Source organism: Puma concolor, chromosome B3 (assembly GCF_028749965.1).
Source record: "Puma concolor isolate L17-30 chromosome B3, mPumCon1.1.hap2, whole genome shotgun sequence".
Taxonomy (NCBI): Eukaryota; Metazoa; Chordata; class Mammalia; order Carnivora; family Felidae; genus Puma; species Puma concolor.
In genome coordinates, this window is record NC_141672.1 from 114,205,039 (window position 1) to 114,228,973 (window position 23,935).

At 39.0% G+C, this 23,935-nt stretch overlaps 1 protein-coding gene across 4 annotated transcripts in view; it reads right to left on the reverse strand.

The window, feature by feature from the left end:
- UACA (uveal autoantigen with coiled-coil domains and ankyrin repeats) overlaps positions 1 to 23,935 on the reverse strand; it is a 96,995-nt gene that overhangs the window by 21,606 nt on the left and 51,454 nt on the right. For 3 of the 4 annotated variants that reach the window (XM_025918828.2, XM_025918829.2, XM_086711096.1), the window contains exons 2-10: positions 22,706 to 22,839; positions 17,799 to 17,887; positions 14,791 to 14,855; positions 13,965 to 14,022; positions 9,722 to 9,792; positions 9,516 to 9,622; positions 6,110 to 6,291; positions 4,679 to 4,716; positions 1,800 to 1,868 (exon numbers count right to left, since the gene is read on the reverse strand). In XM_025918828.2, coding sequence (XP_025774613.2) covers positions 1,800 to 1,868; positions 4,679 to 4,716; positions 6,110 to 6,291; positions 9,516 to 9,622; positions 9,722 to 9,792; positions 13,965 to 14,022; positions 14,791 to 14,855; positions 17,799 to 17,887; positions 22,706 to 22,839 — 813 coding nt within the window. Of the gene's footprint in view, positions 1 to 1,799; positions 1,869 to 4,678; positions 4,717 to 6,109; positions 6,292 to 9,515; positions 9,623 to 9,721; positions 9,793 to 13,964; positions 14,023 to 14,790; positions 14,858 to 17,798; positions 17,888 to 22,705; positions 22,840 to 23,935 lie in introns of those variants that run through there. The other variant, XM_086711097.1, reaches the window with a different exon arrangement.

The following is a 23,935-nucleotide window of genomic DNA, read 5'->3' on the forward strand; positions in this document are numbered from 1 at the left end:
GCCTGGAACCCATGAACCTTGAGACTGTGACCTGAGCCGAAATCAAGAGTAGGACGCTTAAATGACTGAGCCACCCAGGCGTCTTGGATCAGCTTCAATTCTGAAAGGAGTTCTACTGTGGGGAAAATGCTACCAAACAGCATACTACCAAGAAAACCTTTGCTAAAGGAAGAGTTCATCGATGTGGCAAACTTCATTGTGATCTTATTTTAAGAAACTGCCACACTCACTTCCACCTTCAACAACTCACCACCCTTATCAGTCAGCAGCCATCAACACCAAGGCAAGACTCTCACCAATAAAAAGATGACAGCTCACTGAAAACTCCAATGATGTCTAGCATTTTTCAGCAATAAAGTACTTTTATTTTTTTCTCTTTTTTCTTTAAAAAAAATATTTATTTAAGCAATCTGTACACCCATCATGGGGCTCGAACTCATGACCCCAAGATCAAGAGTCGCACGCCCTTCTGACTGAGCCAGCCAGGTTCAGCAATAAAGTATTTTTTTAATGTTTATTTATACTTATTTTTGAGAGACAGAGAGGCAGTGAGAAAAGGAGACAGAGAATCCCAAGCAGGCTCCACATTGTCAGCACAGAGCCTGATGAGAGGCTCGAGCTCACCAACTGTGAGATCATGACCTGAGCTGAAATCAAGAGCCAGACACTTAACCCGACCAAGCCAGCCGGGTGCCCCAGCAATAAACTATTTTTAAATTATGATATATACATTGGGGGTTTTTTTAGATACAACGCTGCGTCACACTTAACAGGCTACAGTAAAATGCAAAAATAACTTTTATATCTACTGGGAAACTAAAAAGGTCATTTGACTTGCTTTATTGCAATATTTGCTTTGCTGCAATATTCACTTTATTGCGATGATCTGCAACTGAACTGCAGTCTCTCCGAGGTATGCCTACAGATGACGGTCCCATGCTGTCTAGTTAATACAAGCATATACAACACAGCAAACCACCATGATTCTAGTAAGTACAAAATAAAAGAATCACCTGGAAATAGAAAATAGAAGAATATGCCACTTTAACTTCTGTTTAACATCTCTCAAGTTCATGAGAGTGTTCTACTGCTTTTGCTAAACTAATTATTATTTCAGTGCTCTGATGACATGTTTAAGGCTCCAATTTAGGGCTATAGTTCACTTTCTTAATACCACATAGTAAACTAAAAAAGCCCAAAATAAAATGCTTTTGTTTTATCATATGGAAAACAGCTATACAATGTATATTTTAACGGTGTTTCAGTCATAAAATAAGCCGTTTAATTATGGAATCTTCCTCTGACATTAATCCACATAATAATTATTTTTTGAACACTTTGATGAACATAAAATATTGTGTGCTTAACAAATGATTTTTTGATCAAAATAAAAAATACTTGCATTAGACAAAAGTAAATATTTATTTACATTAATAACCATCATTTTTAATCACAATATTTAAACTTGTATTCATTTTTAAAAATAAATACAAATTTAGAATTTATGGCCCAAAACAGATATATTTAAATCAACAAAAAGTTACATAAAGTTGTTAAATTATTTGCTCCTAATACATATGAAAACGATACTTTCTGTAAGATAATACAACCCAACCATTTGTTTCAAACGTCAATTCTTTTAGAAGATATGGCAAGAAGACAGAATCACAAAACGTAACAGGCTGCCCTCCTTTCTCCCACTCATTTTCTCTCGTTTCTTGTTCCTTCTCCTCACCCGACCCCACTACAAACAACACTGCCATTCGCTGCAAAGGAAGACACCACTTTTTTCTTTTTACCTGAATGTTTGGATGCTCCCTCTGACCTGACTTCACATTTACTTCATCTAGCATGTATGGCAAATTTCGCTTTGGTGAAACATAAGAAAACACAGGTTAGCAAGTAGGAAAATACAGAGAAGGACATTTTCCTCAGTAGGCAATGATCAGCGCTCTGAAGCTTATCCAACGCTAAATTTTGCTGTACAAAACACAAGGTGGCAGTGTTTCCACTTAAAACTCCAAATGGACGGCAACTCTTTAAGTTTTAAATAAATCAAGTATGATGTATTTTGAAATACGAAGACATAACAAAATTTAAAATCTGAATTGTGAAGGGTTTATTTTAACTAAAGTCACCAAGATTTAAAAGGTAGGATTCACGCTAGACCCAAAACTAACATTGCGTTAGAAGGCATCATCAACTATTCCCAAAGGAAAAAATCTAGTATTGAAAATGAAGAAGGAGGGGGACTTACATTAATGTTAAAATGAAATACGGAAATTATTTACTTTTCTAAGCACTGATAAACTACAAAACAAAGGGTGTGGGAAGAAAGAGAGAGACAATCCTCTGATCAGAGCTATACAGAAGATCTCTAAAATGACTTGGTTCAGGACATGTCGTTTTGTACACTTACCGCTTCGAAACCTTATTCCAGCCTACAGATGGTGCTTTCATAAAAACATTAATAAGACAGCGTAAAACCTTTTTTTTGGCCCCAACTGACCTTTTAATCTACATAATAGTTTAGAAAGCTATGGTCTTCCTTTTTGAGAGCTTAAAAAAAAAAAAAAAAAAAAAAAACTAATACTTTAATTCTCCAAGGCTTTTTTTTAATATTTTGTATTATTTGTCGAGTTTTATTTCACCAGATGTTTTAACTACCATTCTAATGAGAGGGGCAAGGTCCCATTAGACAGATATTTCATACCCACGATTTGGTCCAAACTACATTTCTAGCCTCATTCCTTCCAGCAAAGGACTGTTCCTCATGTGAGATCTGACCTGCTTCCTCACTCTACCTTCACCCCCGCCTTCCCTTCAGAGGGCCCTTCATCATCTGACATCTGCTTACCTCGCCCGCCTCTTCTCCTCCTCGGTCAAGTGCATTATCGCTCCTCCACTCTGACCTGCTACTGCCCCGTGGACATGTTCAACATGTTCCTGTATCAGGGGGCTGGCACCTGCCCTTCCCTCTGCCCGTGAGGCTTCTCCTACAGAGCCCTTGTGGCTCCCTTCCCGCTTCCTTCAGACCTCTGCTCAAATGTCACTTCCTGAGAGAGGCCTTTGCTGGCCACGCCATCTAAAATAGCTTCCTGCCCTCTCCTTCTTCATCCCCTAATCCCGTTCCACTTTCCTTCAAAGTGTACGCCAGGATGCTAACTACTAGTATTTGCTTAGTTTTCATTTCTCTCCCTAGGCGGGGAGCAACGCGAGGCAGGGACTTCACACAGCACTATGATTCCATGGCACTTAGGACAGTAATTGGCATATAGTAGGTGCCTCACAGATGTCTGTTAAGCAAACAACCGAAGAAGTCTTATTTTGAAAACTATACTGTGGTCTTCTTGATAATAGGGATTAACTGTCCCTTAGTTCAGGAACAAATCCTGTTTACAGCAGATATTTTTAAATGTATTCAATAAATAATGGGAATAAGTGAGTTTTACTGTTCCTAGCAGAATATTAACTCCATGCATTCACTTAGATAACTCCTAGAGCACTAAACAGAATACCCTTCCCACATTAATATTTGACAATTCTTTATCTTAACTATCTCTGTAATTCAGAAATCACTTTGGTCTGATCCCATGTAAGATGGCTGATACAGACATAACAGGGTACAGTTTGTTTTTTCACTCCACTCCCACTTAGGTTGCGTGAGGAATGGAAGAGAAGGGTGAAATGGCTGCTCCAGATGGAAAGGTGAAGTGATGGCAGACGTGACCCATGCATGAAGTATGACTTAATTCTGATGGGTGGAAAAGGAGAACATGCGTTAATGTAGCTTTCGGATTCTGGTAAGAGGAAGAGAAATGATGTTCAGAGAGAATGATGATCAGGACTTCTCAGAGGGTACCTGAGGCCTCTCTCCGGGGTTCGCAAGTGCTCAGGCTCCTCTCACTAGAGAAAAGCTGAAAGCCTGGAAGGGAACAGCCAACAGAAAAGGACAGCTGCCTACGCTAGCTTTGAGCACGTCGGTGACCGCGCAATACGCCAGCCCCCTTACTCTAACCTAAAGAGATCAGGGGAAAACAGGAAGACATCTACTGAGACGGGGACACAAAACCAGGGTGACACGGTGTTTTGATAACAAGTTAGTACAAAGTATGAATTATCTCATGCATTGTATTTCAAAGTCCTCGTTAAATACCGGTAAGGCGAAAACAAAAAGTGCAAAAAAGCAGAATAGTAACAGCGGTATTGAAATCACACTATATAATTAGTTTTAAATTCTGTTTTCTTCATTTCTTACTGCATTAGAAGAATTTCCCGTAACAGTAAACATTTCGCTCTCCTATTAAGGGAGAGTAGAGGAAACTGTTAATGCCCTACCAGGCTAAAACTCATCATTTAAGAATCTCCACAAGGTACAATATCTCATATTTGAAAGGGCTGGAGGCTCGAGGCTGGCAATCAGGAGGTGATTTACTTCCCACTGGATATATTCACTGTATGACTGTATCACTGTAATTGAGATTCACTGTCTCAAGCTGAGTGATTGTATCAAAGCCTCAGGATCTAAATATCTGGGTTCTACAGGGGCATGATTAACTGAGGAGAGAGAATAGCATGCACTTAAACTCAAAACAGTTATGTATAATCACTAACCTGTAAACACTTTACTGAAATTGAACAATATATATAATTTTTAAAAAATAAAATGAAGACCTACCTGTTGTAAAGATGGTCCTTTCTTCCAAAGTTCTCTTCCTGAAGATTTAAAGAGAGAGAGAGGAGAAAGGAATAGTAAAATGGCAGGTTAACTTGGATAGATTACAGACTATGGATTCCTTAACACACAACTGAGTCATTAAAGAAATCAGTTTTAAGTTTCCTCTAAAGCTTGCTACTTCACAGGTAAAGTGACAGGGACCTATTTTTTACCTGCATTTTCTTCTTTTCTTTTTTTTTTTTTGCTATGACTATGTCCAGGTAGATAATATTCAATGCTAGGAAGTGGAGGCAATTGCAAAATGTGAAATTTTAAACACTCTTAAATTGGAAGGTAATTTGTCAATATATATCAAAAGCTTAGAGAAATGTGTATATCCTGAGACCCATGATTCAATTTCTAGGAACTGATCCTAAGACTTATAAAAATATGCTAAAACATTTATGCATAATGACAGTCACTGAATTGTTACGCATATTAGTAAAAACTATAAACTTAAATGACACATACAGAAAATTGCTTAATTAAATTAAACTTAAATATATGGAATTTTAGGGGCACCTGGGTGGCTCAGTCGGTTAGGCATCCGACTTCGGCTCAGGTCATGATCTCATGGTTCATGAGTTCAAGCCCTGTGTTGGGCTCTGTGCTGACAGCTCAGAGCCTGGAGCCTGCTTTGGATTCTGTGTCTCCCTCTCTCTCTTTGCCCCTTCCTTACTCATGCTCTGTCTGTGTCTCTCAAAAAAAAATAAATATTAAAGAACATATGTGGAATTTTATGCATTAACAAAAATCACAATATAGACAAAATGTTTATCTAGGAGGGAAAACTCTTCAACATTTATTACACAAAAAATAACCTGCAGCTCACTGTAAGTGACCTTAATTTTACGCATAGGCAAAAGACTGAAAGGCTATTCCTCAAAATAGTAATAAGGAGTCTTCAATGGTAGGATGAGTAACTAATTCTACTTGTGCTTTTCTGTATTTCCCAATTTCTCTTTCATAAAGATAGAGAAATACTTGGTACAGGTATCTGATAAATATTGGTTGAATATTTTATATACATGTTTAAACAAGGATTCTTTCTTTAAAACTTTTTAAGTAGAAAAGGTCAGCGCTACAGCCCTCCTCATCAAAAAAATACGTATATACTAGTAAAACGCACTTGATTTGGCTCTTTGTCCTCATTGAACTTACTCCACAGAACGGGGTTTACTCAATCAACTGGCCAATATATGCACCAAACACACTGCTCCAAACAAGTGACTGCTAAAATCAAATACAAAAAGCTGCGGAACAGAGGGAGACAGACCAATGACGTGCATCATGAAGTAAGGTTTTGCTTCTTACAAACCGTGGTTCCACCATCTAAATCTTTCAAGGCTGCTCTTTATTAAGCTAGACATTTCTAGTTACTTTGCTACCTACCTTTGTTGGTATTTTCCGATGCAGTCTTCAGTAAACTTAGGATGTCCAGATTGTCACCAATTCTTGCATAGTAAGAGCTGTCATGGCCCAGGGCATCCAGCAAGCTTACATCGGCACCATTTTTGATTAAGACTTCTACAGCATCTTTACAACCATACTCACAACCTAGCATGAGAGCAGTTCTAAAAGAGAAGACAAGAGGCACAAAAGACCTTGAGAAAGATCCAAGAAGATATTTCAGAAACCTTCCAGGGGCTCCCTTCTTAAAGAAGAAGTATTACTTATTAGGGGAGTTTGGGTGGTTCAGTCGGTTAAGTGTCCGACTCTTGGTTTCGGCTCAGGTTATAGCTCACGGTTCATGAGTTTGAGTCCCGCATCAGGCTCTGCAATGACAGTGCAGAGCCTGCTTGGGATTCTCTCTCTCCCTCTCTCTCTCTCCCACTCCCCCCACCCCACCTCTCAAAAAAATAAAGGAACTTAAAAAAAAAAAAAAGAATAGGTATTACTTTAAAAAGTCATAACTTGTTATACATACCGATTTTACTTCATAGATTTAGCTTCTATTTTAACTTCATCACATTTACAAAAACATTTGCTGTGTGTCTTAGTTTGCAGAACTGAAAACCTCACATCACCTTACATACATTTGTTGCTGCCGCTGCCAAACTCACTGCAAAATCTTCCAAAACGGATACTGTCACCCATCCATTCAAAACCCATAGCTATAAACCCACACTATGCAAGTCCCTTCATGAACTGAACCTTGTATCATGCAAACCTCTTCACAGAGTCCCTTCTACTCCAAAACAAGAATCAGATTCCCGTTCTGATTTCTCTCCTTGGAAGAGCTTGCCTTCTCCTAACCGGGGACCTTCGCATCCTCACACTTAATTTCAAAACCTGCCTCCTCTATAAACCTTCCTCAACTATCCCCATTATCATGGACCACCGTAATAGGATCATTAGCACTGAAACCCTTTGCAAATAGTAATAATGTAATTACACAACTGAATCATCATGGAGATGTGGAAGGACGCTGGAAATTATTTTGTCCCATTCCTAGTTTTACTGCTGAGGAAACTAAAACATAACGAAATGGAGTGACTTATCCTATGTCTAACACTGTCTTTGACTGTGAACGTTGGATTTTGTAAGGAAATGGACTCTTGCCTTATTCTGTGTATACTCTGTTTCTCTTCTCACTCCCCAGTAGTTGTTGGAATACAATTTTATATCCACCAGGTACCAACAAAGTTTTTTTTTTTTAATTAGGGAAAAAAATGTTATAGATAAGACAGGAAAATAAAGAAATAGAGAGTGTCAGAAACTAAGATTTTAATTTATTTTTAAAGCCATCTGCTACCTAGCCTATTTAATACACATTGCCCTACCTTACTCTGTGTGTGTGTGTGTGTGTGTGTGTGTGTGTGTGTGTGTGAGAGAGAGAGAGAGAGAGAGAGAGAGAGAGAGAGAGTGACAGAGAGACAGAGAGAGAGAGAGAGAGACATTCAAGTGCTTGGGAAAATATAAGATTAAAAAATAATAATAACATGGATCAACCAGATCATCCCTCTCTGATCCTAAACTTTATTTTTAAACCAAATGTTCTTAGTCATGCTTAGAACCAGATTATAGTATCTGCAAAAACAAAGTAATGTAAAAAAGCCACTTCCTTAATAATCACATTAATGATTTAATTGCTTAAGAATTTCCTCCTTTGAGAGGTCTGAACAATACAAACAAGTAGAACTATAATATCTGACATCTAAAGACTATTTTATTATACTTATCTGCCTCTAGTGAAATACAAAAAACAGGATACATGTTTAGAGGAATAAAACTAAGTCAAACGAAAGCAAAAATTTTACCAGTCATCATTTACAAAACGCCAAAAATTTGTTATAAATTATCGTAATGCTTCAACTAGGGGATGGGATGCATTTCAGATACTTCGCTGTCAGAAGCGTGACCATGAACATGAGAATTAGTGCAGCGCCACAATACACTAGACCTACAGGAGGGGAAATGGAGAATTACGGACAGAAAGGGCTAGTGCACACCAAATAAAATGACATCGGACACAGAAGCAAAAATAAATGCAGGGAACCTCGGGGTGCAGAAAGGAACTCGGTTTCAGAGAAGGAGACAGCACTATGCCCAGGCGGGCTAAGGAGAGGGAGCACGTTGGGGAAGTCTATAGAGAAAAACGGCAAGCTCCAGGACACCCAAGAACCTTTACTCTCAAAAGATTCACTAACGAAGAAGCAGACTGTAGATGTAATTTCTTATTCCTGTCCCCCATATCTTATTTGAGCACATTTCTCATTGAAAATTGTTTTAAAACTTTTTTTTTTTTTTTTTTTTTTGGTTCGGTCTTACATATTAATCCTTTATTTATTTATTTTTTTGATGGTGCATCATTAATTTTTTTTAATGTTTGTTTATTTATTTTAAACATAATTTATTGTCAAGTTGGCTAACAGCAGCCCCTCTGGAAAACAGTGTGGTGGTTCCTCAAAAAATTAAAAACAGAACTACCCCACAACCCAGCAACAGCACTACTGGGAATTTATCCAAAGGATACAGGAGTGCTGACGCATAGGGGCACATGTACCCCAATGTTTACAGCAGCGCTTTCAACAATAGTCAGATTATGGAAAGAGCCTAAATGTCCATCCACCGACAGATGGATACAGAAGATGTGGTTTATATATACAGTGGAATACTACTTGGCAATGAGAAAGAATGAAGTCCTGCCATTTGCAGCCACGTGGATGGAACCGGAGGGTATGATGCTAAGTGAAATAAGTCAGAGAAAGATCTGTATTCACTCATATATAGAACTTGAGAAACTTAAGAAGACTTTAAAATAGGGGCGGTGCTTGGTGGCTCAGTCAGTTAAGCAACTGACTCTTGATTTCGGCTCAGGTCACGATCTTGCAGTTTGTGGTATCGAGCCCCTCATCAGGCTCCGTGCTGACAGTGCAGAGCCTGCTTGGGATTCTCTTTCTCTCCCTCTCTCTCTCTACCCCACCCCCGCCCTCTCTCTCTCTCTCTCTCTCTCAAAATAAATAAATAAATAATAAATAAATAAAAATTCTTAAAAAAAATAAAGTAAAAATAAAATAAATAAGTGGGACATGATTCCTCTTTCTTCAGTTTTCTGACCTGAACACAGGCTCCAATCACTGCTTGTATTCCACATTTACCCTGTCATCTTCCCCTATTTCCCTCTCCTTCCTTCATTAGACTCTGGGGAAAAAAGGGGGAAAAAAAAAAAGAAGTGGGTGCTAATTCCAAGGAAGGGGAGATCTAAAGGGGAACGGAAAGGCCAAGGCACAGCGGCAGAGTTTCAGAGTCGCTGCAAATCCAGCTGGAGTCTGCAGAGCTGTGATAAAAGGGTTACCTGTTTTGTTTGTCTCTGGAATTAATATCCGCCCCTTTATCTATCAGCATTTGACAAATTGTTGGCCTGCACATCTGAGTGGCCAGAACCAGTGGTGTCCGCCCATCCTAAGCAACAAGAAAAATAAAACAGCATCAAGACAACAAATCTCCCAAAGCATAAAAGGCAGAATACTTGGATTGAAATGACAATATAAACTGACTTACTACATCTTTGGCATTCACTGAGGCCCCGTGGTCACAAAGCAGCTGAATGCTAGAGGGACAGTCGGCCATGGCTTTGAGGAACAGAGGAAAATGATAAATGGTGAACATCTGGTGGTAAGACACATGATGCTTTGCTACGTCCATAAAAGGCGTAAGTTCTTCCATTTCTAAACTACCGAGCTTCACGTCAGCTGCTCTCAGTTTAGTACAAGTACCCATTTTCTCTCTGAAAATGGATTAGACAAGATCATTTCATAAATGTTGTATAATGTATTGGGACTAAGGAATATTGCCACCCTTGCAGAAGACAACATGCTGCTACCCTACAGGTAAACATGGAAAATAAAAATAAATTTTCTGCTTAGAATGTATTCTTAAATGTGGCTTAATCCTTGAAGGGTTAGCTCAATTATTTTTTCAATGAATCATATTCAGTTGTTTATAGAAGAGTCACAGTAAATAAGGTTTGACTCATATAATTCATATTTCCTTTTAAAAGCAGAGACTGCAATGTCTGCCCTTAATGATGCAAAGCAGAGTCACTTTCCTAAAAATTCTATTACAAAACCACACACTGCTTCTCCTCTGACCAACACTGGAGTTCATTATTTGTATTAGAAAAAAAATTATTGTTAACTTCATAAAAATAGGATTGTGTTTCAACTCCCCATGAGTTTTTATTAAAAGTTTTTATATTATTATTAACAAATACTCCCCATGAGTATTTATTAGGAGTCAAGACTAGACTATTACCCACAAAAAGTACAAAGTCAGCATTCTTGTGTGTGTGTGTGTGTGTGTGTTAAATTAAACAGAATAAAACCAAATATAAGAAAATCAAGTAAATTTCATTTCTGCTGTCTTTAATCCAGCAAGCCTTTTATATAAAATACAAAATCAGTCTTAAAAAAAAAGCGATAAATTGAAGCTGAATACATTAATTCAGGAATTATAAAATTAACAACCATTCGGGCCCAATTAAAAGTAAGAATGAGGGGCGCCTGGGTGGCTCAGTCGGTTAAGCGTCCGACTGCAGCTCAGGTCACGATCTCGCGGTCCATGAGTTCGAGCCCCGCGTCAGGCTCTGGGCTGACGGCTCAGAGCCTGGAGCCTGCTTCCGATTCTGTGTCTCCCTCTCTCTCTGCCCCTCCCCCGTTCATGCTCTGTCTCTCTCTGTTCCAAAAATAAACGTTAAAAAAAAAAAAATTAAAAAAATAAAATAAAATAAAATAAATAAAAGTAAGAATGCAAAAGTGTAAAGCATAGCAAAGGCCAGAATTACAATATGGTGAACCAGGAAAGTCAGTACTAAAGGTGCTATGGTGGAGAGTGGCAGCTGTTCATCAAACTGTGGTCACCCTTTCTTCCATGGTGATAAAGTTGTGCTGGGAGCATGGCAGCTCACCTGGAGACCACAGTTCCCAGACTTCTTTGCATGCGGGCATGGCCACGTGCATTAGATCTCACCAGCGGAATGTGACAGGAGTGACGTGTGCTACTTTCTGGCTCTAGGGCTTAAAAGTGTGGCTTGTACATTCCTCCGTGATCTTTCCCCTTCCTGTTAGCAGGAAAACACAAGTGCCTGCTATCAGCTTCAGCCTTATAGATGAGGACGACACCCTAGGCAACAGCAGAACTGCAAAGTGGAAGACATCTGGGTCCCTGAATGACCATATGGTACAGAGGCACAAGCCAATCTGAACACCAGGACTATGACACGAGAGAAAGCAATTGCTAGGTTGTTGGTTTTTTTAAGCCACTGTTATGTTATGGTGCCTTTGTCACAGCAGCCTAGTCTTAGCCCTAAGACAAAAACTGCTATCAGGAGTTAGGTGCTATTACAACAAATACCTAAACGACATGGCACTGGCTTAGTGGCTGGATACCAGGTGGCGAATAAACATATTTCAGGCTAGAGGTCTTGTGATTTTTCTCATGCTGTGGCAAAACATTTGAAAGAGCTATCATCCATGATAGAAGCGTATCATGTGGCTACGGAGCCTTTCCAGGTGACTACAGAAGGGGTACCGTGTGTCTATGGAGCCCTTCTAAGTGAAGCAATAGAAAAGGGCCAAAATTTTGGTGCATGTTGGCAGCTGCTTACTACTTTTGGTGAGGTATTACAAGAAAGAGATGAGGTCAAGCAAGACTCAGCCAGTTTATGAACAGAGATAAAAGGGAATAGAGAGCATCTAGATAGCTGGGACCTCAGAGATGTGGGGAAGCCAACTGTTTCTCTATATCAAACAGCAAGATAGAAACTATTGTTGGTCACAGATTTTCTCAAGGACTTCCCAATAAGGAGAAAAGAAAAAAAAAAATCTAGTCTTGGAATAAACAACATCTTAAGGATACTATAATCCCATTCAAGAGTATGATTTCAGATGGCTTAAAGGTGGCAGCCATTAAATGAGGCAGGGAATCGTGAGCCTACAAATAAGGACAAGAAATAAAGGAGGCTTAAGAACTTTGTGTCCAGAAAACAACTTCGAAGACAGACGTATGGAAGTAGCTGGTGATGAATAAACCAGAAAGTTCACCAAGGCTTTATAGGAACCGTACTACGTAAGGTCCCAGAAGCCCAGTCTGCTAACACTCATGATTGTTCTAGCCTTTAAGCTGCCTCTACAGAGGACATGCTCTCTGCCGTGCAATTTATCTGTGACCCTAGAGAATAATGGACAAGGAAGAACCTCCCAGAAGGCGGAGCTAGGGCCTGTAGAGAATAATGGATAAGACATTTGTCCTCAAGACCAAAAACCACATAGGCATCATTGAGAGGCTCAACTGACAACCTATGTGAAAATGCTTTGCAAGTAACCACCATCTTATACAAAAAGAAAAGAAGAAAAAAATCATCGCGTAAAAAATTAGACTATCCTAAAGCACATAAAATGTTTTTAAAAACTATAAAAAAGGGGCACCTGGGTGGCTCAGTCGGTTGAACGTCTGACTTGGGCCCAGGTCATAATCCCACGCTTCGTGGGTTCTGGCCCCACGTAGGGCTCCGTACTGACAGGCTCGGAGCCCCAGAGCCTGCTTCCGATTCTGTGTCTCCCTCTCTCCCTTCCCCTCCCCCGCTCACACTCTGTCTCCCAAAATAAATAAACGTTTAAAAAATTATTTAAAAAACTAAAATAAAGATACCAAAGTTTGAAGGAAATTTGCAGTTTATTGCATTTTTTTTTTTAATTTTTTTTTTTTCAACGTTTATTTATTTTTGGGACAGGGAGAGACAGAGCATGAACGGGGGAGGGGCAGAGAGAGAGGGAGACAGAGAATCGGAAACAGGCTCCAGGCTCTGAGCCATCAGCCCAGAGCCCGACGCGGGGCTCGAACTCACGGACCGCGAGATCGTGACCTGGCTGAAGTCGGACGCTTAACCGACTGCGCCATCCAGGCGCCCCAACAGTTTATTGCATTTTTCATTCAGACCACTTTCCTCTACTGCAGAGATTCCATAAACTTGAAGAGAGAAGGTAGCTATTTTTCTTTCCTTTGGCCTTCCAACAAAATTTAGGAATGTCAGACTTAAGAGTCAGGCCAGAGGTCAGACTGTTGAACATTCCAAAAATACTTTCATACTTAACCTTTGCCCTGAAGACACCTAAAGAATAATGCACATAAACTTAGATCCATAAGTATGCATAATAAACTCTGTGAAATTACTAGTACAAATCTTTTTAAAAAAACAGCACATTATAGAAACATGAAAATCAGCACTGAGACCTAAACCAACAGATATCACCACCATTAATTAAGAAATTACTACATGCCAGGCACTATTTATGATTTAATTAAAACCACTTACTGCAGTAGTATTAACTTCATTTTGCAGATGAGAAAAATGATGTTCAGACATGCTAATTAGGTAAAAGTAGTTTTTAAGAAAAAGAAAAGTCATCTTCCCATTTCTCCTACCAGTTCCCCTGCTCCTCTCATAACACACACACACACACACACACACACACACACACACACACGGTGCCTGGAGCTCCTTGAGAGCAGGATCATGGTTTATTTATCTTTGGACTTTGGATATCTAGCAAACTAGCCTGGAAACATTGGCTGAATCTTTTTAAGCTGTACAATCAAATAAATTTCAAATCTGCATAAACAAAAACTTTGTAATGTTGTTTCTCCGCGAATTATACAAATATATACGTTAAAACTTTGAAATTAATTTAAATGCCTAGCTGTTTCAACAAATAATTGCTTCTGTCCAAGCGCAACCTTCGCTCACCTGCGTCATGAAGTGCGGTTCTCCCCTGCAGGTCTACATGCTCAGTGGGACAATTGTACTGTTAAAACACAGAAACTCAGTCATCTGGGAGAGTTTTACTTTACAGTTAAATATCTAGACTCAAATGAACAGCTGTTATTTAATCTTAAAATATTCCATTTATCAAAAAAAACTAAACGTCTACTAGACAAGCCACTAAATATTTTGACATGAAACAAATAACATTATACTGTAAAGTTGAGTTTTTCACCAAACAGGAAAACATATGGTACATTATAATAGCATGGGATGCAGAGACTGTTATTGTTTGGGTGTTTTTCTCACCAAGAGTTAAAATTTGAACTGAATCAGGAAAAACAAAGGAGGTCTGCTGTGAAACTTCGTGGCAACAACATTTATGGAAATGTATGGTGGGACCCTTTCCCACTAGTTCAAGGAATTCTGTGACTGCTTGACTACAAGTTTAACTAATGGCATTCATATCATATAGTCTAAGTGCCTGATGTTTATATAGAAATATATAGAGCCTATGTTGTATCACTTTATGTCACAGCCCAGACAACAGAAAACTCCAGTCTCCAGCTAATGTCAACAGGAAGGTCAAGCCTTTGTTATTTATTTTTAATACACCGAGTTATGAGATTCACTTCCCTCAGAGTTTCTGCTCTTTATTGTTCACATTCTTTCACAAACGATGGGAAAGATATTACGTAAGTCAAAATTAGCCCACTATTTTCTTTGATCTCAAATTCCAAAAACACATTGAAAACACGTCTATTATTTGTAGTCAAAATAATAAAGCTGAAGTATTAACCACTTTTACTACCTGTAGAAGTTTTTGTAGACACAATGCATGCCCATACTTTGCAGCCAGGTGAAGAGCATTTCTTCCTAGAAAAGAAATAATTAAAGACATCCACGAAGGGTTATTTCCTTCACGCGTGAATTTTCCAAAGAAATGGGACTCATTTTTCCAACATTAGTTGACAGGACACTTAACTTATCAGCACGCTTTCACTCAGGTCGATATTTTAATAAGAGATACTATACACACCAACACAATGAAGGGGGTAAGAAAAATTAAACATATAAATCCATAAAGAGCGAGAACTTTGCCATAGTCATCACTGTATCTCCAATATCCACAGTAGTGCCTGAGACAGAGTAAGTAAGTTAAGTCGGCACAGGAAAGAAGGGAGGGAGGGAGAGGAAGAGAAAGAGAAAAAGAGAATGGGGACAGGAGAGTGAGAAACATACCTAGATTTCTCATAATAATTCCAAACAGGCAGTGTGGACACTAAAGTGCAAGAAGTTAAGAGACCTAAATGAAAGAAACTAATTTTCAACTAAAATTCAAAGTTCATTAGGACTGTGTCTCTGAAAATAAGACAACTTGTTCAAATATAATGTGTATTAAATGTGAAAATTTAGGGGTGCCTAGTGGCTCAGTTGGTTAAGTGTCCGACTCGTGATCTCAGGTCATGATCTCGCGGTTTGGGAGATCAAGCCCCACATCGGGCTCTGTGCTAACAGCGTGGAGCCTGCTTGGGATTCTCTCTCTCTCACTCTCTCTGCCCTTCCTGCTCTCTCTCCTTCTCTCTCTCAGATACACAAATTTTTTTTTTAAATGTGCAATTTTAAAGGAAATTATCATCTGAAAGATTAACTCTGAATACTGATCCAGAACAAATTAGCAGTGAGTCCGGGTCTTTAAACGGGTACAGGTACAACATACTCATCCATACCTAAATATCCTCGAATTACAAATAAGACAGATGTGATGGTTTCAAATTTCAATTTGTTACTGTTCATGGACAAGTTTCCTAGAACTTTTACACTGTGAAAATTGACAAGAAAAACTGTCACATTTACATGGAAAGTAAGAGAGAGTATGGAGTGGGACGGTGGGGGAAGGCACAGTGGTGACGGTCCCTGGTACTCAACAAACTGCCAAAGAAACTTGACCAGATAAAAATGTCAGGTAGGTATTTCCTTAGCCAAATCCAAATCCAGCCACTTGAGAGGACAGAGTAAAGAAATTAAGGAAACATCAAAATCTAAAGCACAACACTATGAATTACACCCAACACTATGAATGACACTATGAATGCCTACCTGGTAAGACCTGGGTCACAAATACCTCAAAACCCAAACCACACTAACTTGAAATCTGGTTATCTTTCACCTACGTTTGTACTGGTAACAAATCAAGGAGTTAAGATAAAATACATACCATTTTTTAACTGAATTGTTATCCAATATCCACATCTGGACTACAACTGACAATGTGACAGCAAATGAGACAAGGTCCTTGCCCTGAGGACAGGACAACTCAATGGAGAAAAATACTAAACCAAAGTAAATAAAAGTATAACTGGACAACAGCAAAAACAAAAGACAAAGAGTTGAAGCAGAGTAGGCTGGAATGCTGCACATGAGATGATGTCTGCTGAGCCTGGGAAAGCATCTGAACCTATCTTCTCTGAAGGCGGGAGGGCAAAAGTCACTAGATCGGCCACTAGGCAAAAATACCCAGAGCGGAAAGAACACAGACAATACATAAGAAAGATGCTTGTTTGAATGAGAATCAGCACAATATCTAAATAAAGTCTAAAGAGTTCTAAAGAGATACACGGTTAGTCCGAAATTTCTAAAGCTAAATATTCCTCCACACCAATGGAATGCTTTTGTAAATAATTAACGTATTCTTCTGTTCGTTCAGAGGTGGCAGATAAATAAATAGAGTTTGTTCTTCGATTTGGAAGCTGACACATCTTTAGGTGAAGATCTTCCTCACTAACTCACTGAGATCTCTCTATCCCTCTGCCTCCCTTCCATTTCTAAACACGATGCTGGTTTAACTGTAACATATTTATTTGTCTATCTACGGAACCACAGGATAAAATATGAAAGTTGTTAAGGATATTCTCTGTTCTAGGTCACCTCCTATATTTATTGAATAACAAAGTAGAACTGCAGAGAAATAAGCTGTCGAGAGAACGGAGAGCGATCATCCTGAGAAAACCAGCGTGCGCATCGAAGAAAGACAATGGCTATCTTCACATGCTTAAAGGTCTATCCTGTGATGTGCAGACAAACTTAGGCTATACAAGTTTGAAAGACAGACATGGGTATGACTACATGTAAGCAGAAGGCACAGAAAGAACCAGACTTCAAACTGTCTACAAAAAAATTTTTTTTCTAAATGTAGCTAACCAAATACAGCGCAGGCTTCCTTGCACGGCATAATGGTGAAAAGCAGACTCTGGTCACAGCTCATCCATTGAAGGACCCTGGGCAAGTCAGTGAATGGCTCAGTGCCTCACAGCCTCCCTGGGATGGTGTGAGGACAGAATGAGCTGGCACGTGTTCGTGTGCTCAGCAGAGTAGCAGGTGATGTGAGTGGCAGCTCTCCTTGTTATGATCATTAGTGGTAACGCTGTTGTTGTCATGAGGCCGTTAGTTCCCCGTCACGAGAAATGTTCAACCCAACGCTGAACCACCGTATGACAGCAAGAATTCATATACTCGAGGCGACAGGAATAGAATCTAAATGGCCCCTAAAGGTCCTTCAAAACCTGAAATTTTAGGATTCGGGAACACTACCAAGACCAGCACTTGACTTCAGTTCAGCAACCCTGTCTCCGCACTTCCCTGTACTTCACCTCTTCCCATCGACGATACCTCAGAAGTAAACTTTTTCTTAACTATTTAAAAACAGAAAATGAAGGACTTCTCTTTTTAAGTCACGTTCGGGTCTGATTAAGAACATCAGCAGTGGACAAGGCTTGTCCTCTCTTTTTCTTGCACAACTGACTATGGAGGCAAACCCACCTGCAGTGTCAGTGGCTGTAATATCAACTCCATGGATAAGGATGGCATTCAAACATTCAAGATTCCCTTTTGAGGCCACAACATGGAAGCTAAACAAAAAGAAAATATTTGTTATGCACAGAAACTACTAAATGTCAACTTAACTGTTACATCAACGTCACCTTTTATTCAACACACACACACACACACACACACACACACACACACACACACGTTTTAAAGGCTACATTAAAACACCTATATATTTTATGTCAGAAAAAGAACCCTATCACTTATTACTGAAAAACTAATTTTAACCCAAATTTACATAAGGAGCCAAAACGTCCTAGAAATAGCTCCTTGGAACCAATGGAATATTCCAATGTTCAACAGTCTTAATAATAGAAAATGTATACAATAATACCGCTAACTCTACAGTTTGTTATTCAGTAGCGAAGGCACTGATGCACGGAAAATTTTCTATCAGATTATTTTGCTTAGTTTCAAATATACTGAAACTGCCAAGACAACTCAAGTTATCGCAGAATGCTAAGGCCAAAGACAATCAAAACACTTAATCCTTCTCTTTACAATTATCAAATTAAACCTTGCAGAGAAAAGCCTTCAGGACAACAAACTAGGCAACGCTTGGAAAGCCATAAAAGTCATCTTCCCCAAAAGTACCAACAACTACCACCCATCCTTCCTTTTGTTCACAGACCTGTATGACTGGGCAAAGTTTCACACAAACAGGCATAACGGCACAAGCTTCCTAATAAGGCAAGTAAAGGCTGCTTTAAAAACTTACTTTAGATCGTCAAGTATTCCAGATACAGTGGAAAATATCCCATTGTTTCTTCGATCATCTAACACTTTATTAACCAACCAACCTGTACAAAAATCTTTGGGCCGCAGTAAGAACAGACAGCGACTGATTGACTATACTCCACCAAATCCAAACTGGCAGGTAAACCCAATAGGGCTTGCTAGCAAAGGATGTTGAAATTGGGTCAACATAGAACTGAACCCTAAATAAGGACAATAACCACTGTGAAGATGCCAGGAGATAAGGCTGTGCAAGCTCTCTGCCAGGTGCCTGGATACAGACAAACTCTGAACACGCTCTCAAAAGGCGTCTTCCATAACCACGTCATCTAAAATGGCTATGATTCCCCATTCCCTGAAGCCTTAGTATGCCTACTTCCCCAATCCCTGCCTTTATTCTATGGAGAACTATGTATTATCGAATACACAAATTCAAGATTGATTTTCTTTACAGTCTTTCTTTATAATCTGTCACTCTCCTCCTACTCAAGTATAAACTCAACAAAAGCAGGGATTTTTGTCTGTTTTGCTTCCTATTACATTCCCCAGACCAATTTAAGTACCAGACAGATGACAGGCCCTCAAATATTTGAATAATTAAATGCCTGGAGTCGCGCTTGGGTGGCTCGGTTGGTTAAGCAACCAACTCTTGATTTCAGCTCAGGTCATGATCTCACAGTTCACGAGTTCGAGCCCTGTATTAGGCTCTGCACTTTGGGGACTCTCTCTCTCTCTCTGTCTCTCTCTCTCGCTCGCTCTCACTCTCGCTCTCTGCCCCTTCCCCACTCATGCTGTCTCTCTCTTAAATAAACAAACTTAAAAAAATAAATAAATGCTCAGAGACAAAATCTGGAGATAGGTTGCAAATTCACTTCCAGATATTACAACACTCCGTCATGTGTCTCGACTAGTATTATTATGATGGATGTAAATGCAAACCAGACACCAAGCACTAGTAAGTAAAATAAAGGAGGTTTGTGTACAATTTGAATTCGAGAGACAGAGATATTTCTGATTAAAGGAATACGGTGTTCACAGGAATCAGATAAGTTCTCCTTACAGTGGAATTAAATTCCACTATAAATCTGTAAGATTATAAATCTCTTTTCAATACCAAAGTAGGGAATTATACCGTGCAATGCACCATTAGAACCTTTTGAGGAACGGTAATTTCCTTCAAGCAAACATTTTTAGTCTCCCAACAATCTTGGAGGGAACATTTTTTTTGTTTGTTTTCCTTTCTTAGCTCAAAAATTTGGAAGACTTCTTTCTTCAAAATAAATCAACTGGGGCGCCTGGGTGGCTCAGTCGGTTAAGCGTCCAACTCTTCATCTTGGCTCAGGTCATGATCTCATGGTTCATGAGTTTCCGAGGCCTGTGTTGGGCTCTGCCTGTTTGGGATTCTCTCTCTCCCTCTCTCTCTCTCCCCTGCTCACTCGCTCTCTCTCTTTCTCTCTCTCTCTCAAAATAAATAAATAAACTTAAAAAAAAAAAAAAGGAAAAACAGATCAACATTACACTGATGATGTACCAAAGGGCAGAATTCACAACAAATCTACTATGCATTATTAATGCAGATGTGCTATAAATAGCACACTTCAGAAAGAAGACATATCGATCACTAACTTGTATACAAAGAGTCATAAAGGAAATCTGAAAAATTAGTTTGTAGAAATACTCTTTTTCAATATAAAAAAATCAACTTTAAGCTGTCTTTTTTTATTTATTTATTTTTTCAGTGTTTATTTTTTGAGAGAGACAGAGAGACAGAGCAGGGTAGGGGCAGAAAGACACAGAATCCAAAGACACAGAATCCAAAGCTGGCTCCAGGCTCTGAGCTGTCAGTACAGAGCCCGATATGGGGCTCGAACTCACAAATCGTGAGATCTTGACCTGAGCCCAAGTTGGAGGCTTAACCAACTGAGCCACCCAGGTGTCCCAGAAGCTGTCTTTTTAAAAACAAGACCTGTATTTGTGTTTCCACAACAGGAAACCCAGGTAATACGGGACAATGGGAAAAACCACATAAACCGTACGACATCTGTGTGAGGGCATCAGTAGGCTAACAAGATAGTGAAAAATATCTAGACCAGGATGCAGGGAAGGAGAGAGGCCCAGAGAGGCGAGGGTGGTATCTGAAGCCATTTTTTGCCAAGGAGCATTTACTGATTCCAGAGAAAACAGCTGGGAGCCAAACAAACGTCACTTCTGACAGCCTTAGGGGACAGAGGGACAGGAATTGGTATCTGACTTTCCAAGTGGCAGTGGGGATTTCCGGTGACTCTGTCCCATTTTGCTTTGGCAATGGGCTGAACCCTAGGAGAGAGGTGAACAGGAAGAAAACAAGTCCTTGCAGTGACTATGGCTAGGCTTCAAATATTTCATTTCTGAAACTGGACTGAGGTCAAGAAGCACAGGTTACTTTGGTCTTAAATTTCAAAATTAAAAACAAAAAAAAACCAAGTCATTCAAAACGAACTCACTTTTGTAATTACATAATATACAGAAAGCATATTTGTAACATGTCCTATACACAAAATGCTTTTGGAAGCATACAGTTTGTATGCAATTTAGGAAGAATACAGTTTGTGTGCAAGGAGCAAAAGGAAAATATTTTATCCCATGAATCCTAAAAGACTTCTATTTCCTGCAGTGAAAACCTTAGAGACTAGAACTACTCACATATTTCACAAACTAAAGTTCATAGTTCATCAAATTACACCAGATTTTTATAACTCTGACCATCAATACAAATAATTTCACTCCAAACTGAACCTCAGATTTAAAAGACATTAACAGAAACTGAAGCAATCATTCATTCAAAACATCCAAAGCATGGATAGGCAGAACTGAAGAAATCAGGTTTCACTGAAGATTTCCATCCCAAAGATTTCCTGTATCTTCTAACATGTTGGCATTTGGGAAAAGAGAAACACGAAAAACCGAGTCACTTCTAGATGTTAAATTTTTACTGTTTATACTGTGAGCCCTAAAAATAGCTTAAAATTTAGCGAAAATAGGAGCAGGACTCAAAATAACTAATGTTGTCACAGCTATCAGACTGCCTACTTGATAAAACTGAGACAGCATTTAAAAACTTGGAATTTTTCAAACCTTACTGGTATTAAAAACCAACTTGATTTTTAAGTCGTGCTTTGCTATGTTTCCTGTACTTAAATATACAAGCATCCTAATATATTGATCTATATCAAACTTTCACTATCCACTTCCTAATATTCATTTCTATATTTAGTATCTGGTTTCCAGTTATAATATTCTAAATAAACTCATGAAAGACTGGGAGGAATTTTAGGAAATGAGACTTTTCACCTCTAACTTTGGAAGGTTTCCCAGAGGTTTTAACTGCTATAATTATAGAGCATGGTGCCAGACCATACACCTGCCCTTTAACCCAACTGCTCCCACCCTCAACAGGAAGGCAAGTGAAGAAGATTCGGGAGGGGCGGGAGGAAAGATAAGAAGGTCAACAAGCCAGTAGTTGTTCTCGGGGACCCCAAGGCCAAAGGGTGGGATCACTCCCTGTGCCTCCCTAAGACACACTAGTTATTCTGCCTCTTCGGTTCTACACATTCTTGTTTAAAATGATTACCGAATATAAAAACAGATCGGGAGTTGAGAGGAAAAGTCCGTGTAATTACAGAAAACTCTTCCAACACAGAAAACTTGGGTTCACATCCCAGCTCTGTGACTTTTCATGAGTTTAGACCAAGTTATTTAACCTCTGTAGACTTTCTCCTACTGCTTTCAGAGGGCCGCTGCAAGGATCAAACGGGATAAGGAATATGAAAAAGGTGATACACGGAAATGCACCAAACAACCCAGGCTACGGTTTGCCATAGAGCCTAAACAACTAGACCACTGGGTAGTATTTTAGCATTCTCTGTCTAGCTTGAAAATCTTTCAAATTGAGGACAGTTATTAGTCTATGATGTCTGAAAAGCAATGTGTGAAAGATTGTAGAGCATGGTTTTTGATCAAGGCTTTTTAAATTAATAAGTTGATAGCCACAATTCACAAATTTCACTTGTGTCCCAAGAGCATACCCAAATCCCCTTTGGGGAGTTAGCATCAGTAATACTTACGCAGATCTGCCCTCCACATCTAGTTTGCCTGGATTGATGCCCTTTTTAGCAAGGATGGAGGAAACTTTTTCTACATCTCCCCTTTCTGCAGCTTTCATCAGTCGGTCATCATATTTATTCCAATCTGCTGCATGCTACAAAAAGAAAAAAAAAAGTAAACATGGCCTACTCTATATACTATATTAGCAAGACTTTCTAAAGCAGGAAGGAAGAAGAGGGAAGACAATACTGCATAATGTATCACTCAATGTCGGGTCGCATCCCACATTTCCTTCTCCCTGCTATGCCGACTTCACGAGAAGAGCTTCTCCAAACACCTGATATTCAAGAAGCATTTCAAACGACGCTTTTGAGAAAGGGCATGTTTCTCACGTTCTGTTTTCTTCGCCTTCAGAGCCAAGAAAGGAAATTAATAATTGCCCAAGACGTACCCCGTGCCAGGCATGAATTACGCAAACCCCCATAAACTAAAATCATCATTCCCATTTCACAAATGAGAGAAGTCAAGGCTCCAGGGACATTGAAAAACATAAGGGGCCAAACCCAACCAAGACTTCTCATGACTTCCAGAATCATGTGTCCTTCTCCTACTCTCTAACTCATACTTTCAGATTTGGCTCTGGTTACCTATCTCCCAAGACCTTAGATGCAGTGGAATTCTGTACACATTTTAAAACACCTCCCTCCCCCCACCTTATTTAAAAGATACTGTTGGGAATATATTTATAAATGCAAATTAGACACACACACACAGACACACACACACGTACACTGTCTCTGTCTCAACACAGAAAGCAATTCATTAAGCTTACATATTAGAATAAAAAGAAACTTCTACGTAGAACAAACTTAAAAAAAAAAGCCTCTAAAGTATTAACTACTTTAAAATCCTAAAATAATAGGATTACAGGTGACTTTCATTTTCTCCCTTCTTTTGTACATTCAACATACAAAAACGATTTTTTTATATTAACAAAACTCAGTACATATATTTAAGAGGAAGATTAAAGGAAATTTTTTAAATAGGAGTATGTATCACATGATATACACCTTAATTGTATCAAGGTTATTTTCAGCTTTGGAGAAAATATATTCAAGACATTCCAAGGCCAATAACTTGGATTTTTTTCTTAGTAGGCAGAAATGTAGAACCCAGAACTAAAACATACGTTATTTAAACAAGTAAGGTTTTAGCCTTTTAAAATATTATACAGTAAACTTACTGCTAAA